Source organism: Oryza sativa, chromosome 2, assembly GCF_034140825.1.
Source record: "Oryza sativa Japonica Group chromosome 2, ASM3414082v1".
Taxonomy (NCBI): domain Eukaryota; kingdom Viridiplantae; phylum Streptophyta; class Magnoliopsida; order Poales; family Poaceae; genus Oryza; species Oryza sativa.
This window is the reverse complement of record NC_089036.1, coordinates 28,419,412-28,425,180: the sequence shown is the minus strand read 5'-3', so window position 1 is coordinate 28,425,180 and position 5,769 is coordinate 28,419,412. Positions and strand designations below refer to the sequence as shown.

The 5,769-nt window shown below is 45.0% G+C and overlaps 1 protein-coding gene across 2 annotated transcripts; it reads left to right on the top strand.

Moving 5' to 3' along the window:
- Positions 1-1,802: 1,802 nt before the first annotated feature.
- On the top strand, positions 1,803-3,695 carry LOC4330337 (B3 domain-containing protein Os02g0683500-like). 2 transcript variants are annotated; one of them, NM_001416832.1, is made up of 2 exons: positions 1,803-2,024; positions 2,100-3,695. In NM_001416832.1, the coding sequence occupies exon 2, from the start codon at positions 2,189-2,191 to the stop codon at positions 3,425-3,427; it is 1,239 nt and encodes a 412-aa protein (NP_001403761.1). In that variant the 5' UTR covers positions 1,803-2,024; positions 2,100-2,188; the 3' UTR covers positions 3,428-3,695. The 2 variants fall into 2 exon arrangements, with proteins under 2 accessions (NP_001403761.1, NP_001403760.1); NM_001416831.1 differs by having other exon boundaries at positions 1,815-3,673.
- The last annotated feature ends 2,074 nt before the right edge of the window (positions 3,696-5,769 follow it).

The following is a 5,769-nucleotide window of genomic DNA, read 5'->3' as shown; positions in this document are numbered from 1 at the left end:
ACCCCTTTATAAAGCTAAGAAACTACACGGTACAGTACACCCCACTTTTCTAGCTCTTTCTCCGGTCTCCACCTCTACACCTACATCTTCTTTCACAAAGAGAGAAAAAGAAAATAAATGTACAACTTCGCAATTAAGTTTCGAAAATAACATACTTCCTCCGTCCTAAATTATAAGCCATATATTTTTTTACACGGTCTTCAATGACATATTTTGACAATTAATTTATTCCATATTATGTTACTAACAAATATGAAATTAGCATCACATGAAAGTACTTTAAAATATAAATATATTAATATAGCATGCATAATACTTAGCATAAATATGATTAGTATAATTATTAGTCAAAAGTTACCGAGTTTAATTTTTCTTAAAAAGAGATCGCCCTATAATTTAGGATGGAGAGAGTGTATATATATATATAAAGTTAACTATATTTTAGATCGAAAGAAACTAGAACAGTAGTTTCATTTTGTCCTCTCCTTATTAGACCCCACGACATCAGCGACGAATAATTAAGTCATAAAAATACAAATGCTACCACACACAGTTGTGGTGTCTAGAAAAAAATCTCATCATTAGAAAATATTGGTTAAATATCTGAGAGAGTGGATTCTAATCCTTCGAAGGGATATCCCTTTGTATACCTTTTTCTTTTAAATTAAATACAAACTGTGTTACGATTTTTTTTCAAAAAGTGATAATATAAAGTATATATAGTGAACAGTATGTCACTATTCATACGTTGAATTTGTTTTTTATATCTCGACTAGTGAGTTGATCAGTTTGGACCTAAAATTTTATTAAGTTATATAGATATGTGGCATGAGTGTTATCAAATTTTTCTTTTTAGATAATGGATATTTTATACCCGGCTTCATCTATCAAAAGATAGACTCATGCCAATTATAACAAACGTTCTTACAGAGTAACACTTGGAAACAAAACCGAGATAAAAGTTCAGACGACTAAAGACCGATGTGTCTAGCTGATAACCATCCATTGGAACTAAAAAATTGCAAAGCTGATGACTCAAGATGTTGCGATGCCGCGATCAACTGTGAACGCAGATCCTCATGCCGTTGCAGCTTCGCCCATTGGCGTAACCAATGCGTACCCCTGAATAGTACCTGCAAAAAAGATTTCGGTCCGTAATTGTCAAACACTAACTCGTTTCTTGTTAACCAAACTGTCCAGAAAAGCGCTGCTGCTGCAGTTAACAGTAAAGTATTTTGTTTTTTATTACCCCCCTTAGACCACTGTTGGAATAACTCAACTAAGTTTGATGGGGTACTTATACCAAACAAAATATGAACCGCTCGCCACAAGAACTTGGCAATATAGCAATCAAAAAACAGGTGTTGAATTGACTCAGGCTGATGACAGAAAGCGCATTTTAAATCACCATGCCAATTCCTCCTAGCTAAATTATCTTTAGTAAGAATGACACCTTTCTTTAAGTACCACAAAAAAATTTTTATTTTTGAAGGGACCTTAATTTGCCAAATTTTTATTTTTATCAAATTTTTCTAGAATTTTTCATAACTATTTGGATGGTTTTTAAGCAAATGAGAGGACAACCCATCGAGGAATAATCATATCAAAATAGTTTCCAATATCTTACTAAAATATGCACGTGCAGACATTTCCTGGGATCATTTGTACGGATGAAAATGGCATCGAAGTATTTGAACTTATGAATGCCTTGTATTTGGGAACAAAAAAAATGGAGAAAGAAAATGACGGAGTGACGTATTCGATGACAGTGTCAGTAGTATAACCAGTAAGAACCACCGATCTACATCCAATTCCATGGTCACTTTCTCTCTCTCTCTTCCCACCATATCCCCAATTCCCCATAGCTTAGAAGCGCACAAGACTCAATGCAAACCGCTCTGATTCCTCCTCTCTCTGCTCTTCTCCCTCTCCCTAGCTAGAGCTTGGCTTGCTTCCTCCAAACACAGCTCGAGATCAATAGGAATTCATAGGAACAACAATACAATACATACACGCATACATAGGTAGATCATATCCCCCTCTCTAGTATCCTATAGCTTACTTCTTTGTAACAGTGCCTATCCTCGAACATCTTGCAGAGGAGGAAGAAGGAAGAAGAAGAAGGAGGAGTTGGGAGAGAGGAGCAAGAAATACAGCCAAGAATTTGAGGAAATAGTGATAGTTTTCTATGGAGTTCACTACAAGCAGTAGGTTTTCTAAAGAAGAGGAGGACGAGGAGCAGGATGAGGCGGGAAGGCGAGAGATCCCCTTCATGACGGCCACGGCCGAAGCCGCGCCTGCGCCCACGTCGTCGTCGTCGTCTCCTGCTCATCACGCGGCTTCCGCGTCGGCGTCGGCGTCTGCGTCAGGGAGCAGCACTCCCTTTCGCTCCGACGATGGCGCCGGGGCGTCTGGGAGCGGCGGCGGCGGCGGCGGCGGCGGAGAAGCGGAGGTGGTGGAGAAGGAGCACATGTTCGACAAGGTGGTGACGCCGAGCGACGTTGGGAAGCTGAACCGGCTGGTGATCCCGAAGCAGTACGCCGAGAAGTACTTCCCGCTGGACGCGGCGGCGAACGAGAAGGGCCTCCTGCTCAACTTCGAGGACCGCGCGGGGAAGCCATGGCGGTTCCGCTACTCCTACTGGAACAGCAGCCAGAGCTACGTGATGACCAAGGGGTGGAGCCGCTTCGTCAAGGAGAAGCGCCTCGACGCCGGGGACACCGTCTCCTTCTCCCGCGGCATCGGCGACGAGGCGGCGCGGCACCGCCTCTTCATCGACTGGAAGCGCCGCGCCGACACCCGCGACCCGCTCCGGCTGCCCCGCGGGCTGCCGCTCCCGATGCCGCTCACGTCGCACTACGCCCCGTGGGGGATCGGCGGCGGAGGGGGATTCTTCGTGCAGCCCTCGCCGCCGGCCACGCTCTACGAGCACCGCCTCAGGCAAGGCCTCGACTTCCGCGCCTTCAACCCCGCCGCCGCGATGGGGAGGCAGGTCCTCCTGTTCGGCTCGGCGAGGATTCCTCCGCAAGCACCACTGCTGGCGCGCGCGCCGTCGCCGCTGCACCACCACTACACGCTGCAGCCGAGCGGCGATGGTGTAAGGGCGGCGGGCTCACCGGTGGTGCTCGACTCGGTTCCGGTCATCGAGAGCCCCACGACGGCCGCGAAGCGCGTGCGGCTGTTCGGCGTGAACCTCGACAACCCGCATGCCGGCGGCGGCGGCGGCGCCGCCGCCGGCGAGTCGAGCAATCATGGCAATGCACTGTCATTGCAGACGCCCGCGTGGATGAGGAGGGATCCAACACTGCGGCTGCTGGAATTGCCTCCTCACCACCACCATGGCGCCGAGTCGTCCGCTGCATCGTCTCCGTCGTCGTCGTCTTCCTCCAAGAGGGACGCGCATTCGGCCTTGGATCTCGATCTGTAGCGACCTAAAGAGAGAAAAACAAAGGAAAGTTCATCAACGATTCTTTTTTCTTCTTCTGTTTTGATTTGGTTTGTTCTTCTTCTCGCAGCAACATCGATCTCACTTTCTCTTGTGATTCCATTATAACCTGAAATTTGATGACAGCATTAGGATTTGACATTTTTGTTTTGTTGGCCACTTAATTGGAATCTTTCTGTTGGTTTGAGAAGATATAGAGAATTATTAGGAAACTTGAAAGTTTTCCCCAAATCCGTGTGATGAGCTTGAGCTCTTCCTTTGCTTTGTTCTATTACATTCCATTCTTGCTCGATTACTTCTGTCCAATGATTTGTTACCATAAACACAAGCCCATTTCCTACATATGATAACATACATCTGCAAAATTCTTTATATAATCTCTCCTAACATCTGCCAAGATTTGAACATATATCCATGGACGAACACAAAGCAAGCAAGCAAGCAGTGCCTGGCTGCCTCACTTCGCTTGCACATCATATGTGTGCGATATGCTGTATCCAATCGATCGCATCGATCTCGACCCCAACGTTTGGACGGCGCGTTAATAACCATGCATCGATCGACAACAAACAACTCCAGAGAGCAACAATTGCAGGTTAGATCTCAAAATTCTCTTCCATTCACTGTACCATAATTTCAGTATTTACAGTGAAAGTCGTCGTGAACGTACATTCCTCTTCTATATATTTTTCCCCCTCTTTGCCGCCGCTTTTTCCCCTGCTACAGTGGCAGTAGTACTGTCGCTCTCTTCTGCATGTATATATATCATGGATGTATGATATCTGTATAAGTAACGTCATGGTATAGAGTGTAGTACTGAGCTAGCTACTAGTAGCAGCATATGGGGGATATATATACTACTGGCATATCCAGTACGGTGTTGAGTTTTCCATGTCTTAAATTTTTCTGTTGCTGATTAACGGGGGACACTGAATTAAGTGATGCAGGGTGGACCAGATTACGCATAATTCTGTTGCTGATTAGCGGGGTACACTGGAAAATTTACTGATGGCAGTGGGACAGATTACGTATAGTTTGGATTGTCTGGGCCTTGAGCGCGAACAGTATACCAGTCCACGAGATCTTTATGGCCGTGGCAGTCTGTAAAGAGGGGGCAATATTGCCACAATATATGCAGTGGCACTCACTGGCCATAACTTCCTTGTACGTCCCGCTAGGAGAATTTATGGGGCGAGTACGAGCGATCACTGTTGATTTGGGAGTAGCAAACAGTGAGGAGGTGTACACTTGTTGGCTGTCGTTGTGCTGCGGCTGCTAGCTAGCTTAGCTGCTTCCGTTCTTGGCTGTGCGCTTGTGCTGTTTTGATCTCAGCTCCCCTATATGCTCTCTCTCTCTCTCTCTCTCTCTCTCTCTCTCTCTCCCCTTTTCCTTTTCACTGATCAAGTCATCAAGTGTAGTGTAGTGTAGCTAGCTAGGACTACTGGCCTGCACGGTGTGGGTGTGTTCAGAGAGTGATGGGAGCAAAAGGGAGGACATGAGCCGGCCTTGGCTAGATATATAGATGCATATGCATTGTCGATATATAACTAGCAATCATCTGTAGTAAGAGAGTAGGCGCATGCATTTCGGTTTTTGTTTTGCACTGGAAGGGTTTGGAATTCAGAGAATAGAGATGGATTGATTGATGCTGATGAGGATAGCTAGCTTGCAAGGGAGTACATTTTGGTCCATTTGTAAGATTGGGAAAGGGGAAAGGGGAAAGGGAGAGGGAGTACGTTATGGGAAGTTGAAAAGAGAAAGGAAAGTCTTCTACTATCTCCTTCGCAAAACAAAAGGGGGACGAATGGGAGGTGTGTTGGTACATGTAACTGTCGTCTGCTTATTCTTTCTTCTGCTTTGCTTCAGTTTTTGCTTCCCAAGCTCAGTCCATGCTATATGTGTGCATGTATATACCCTCTAGATGGTGGCTGCAATTTGATAGCTCATGGTTAAGTTTTCTCTCCTAGGGTGCAGTTAGCATGCCTTTGAGGGAATCTGCCTAGCTTCTTTTTGAGGATCTTCGTATAGGCTATGAACATCCATCTAGCTAGGATGAGAGTTTGCCGGTTGGTCCTATCTATCCTGTGAATTGAAAAGTCTGAATTACTAATTAAGGACTACAGGTACTATTCTTGAGTAGCTAAGCACAGAAATTAAAATGTAGCATCTTGCCTGAAATTAGAACGTCTTTTTCTTAATTATTATCTGCATCACCTAGCATGAAAACTTTACATGTAGCTAGTCTTGCTCGTTTTCTTAAGTTCTAATATAAACTCTAGTTTACTATCTCTATATCTAATGATATATATGATCTAGATTGAGAA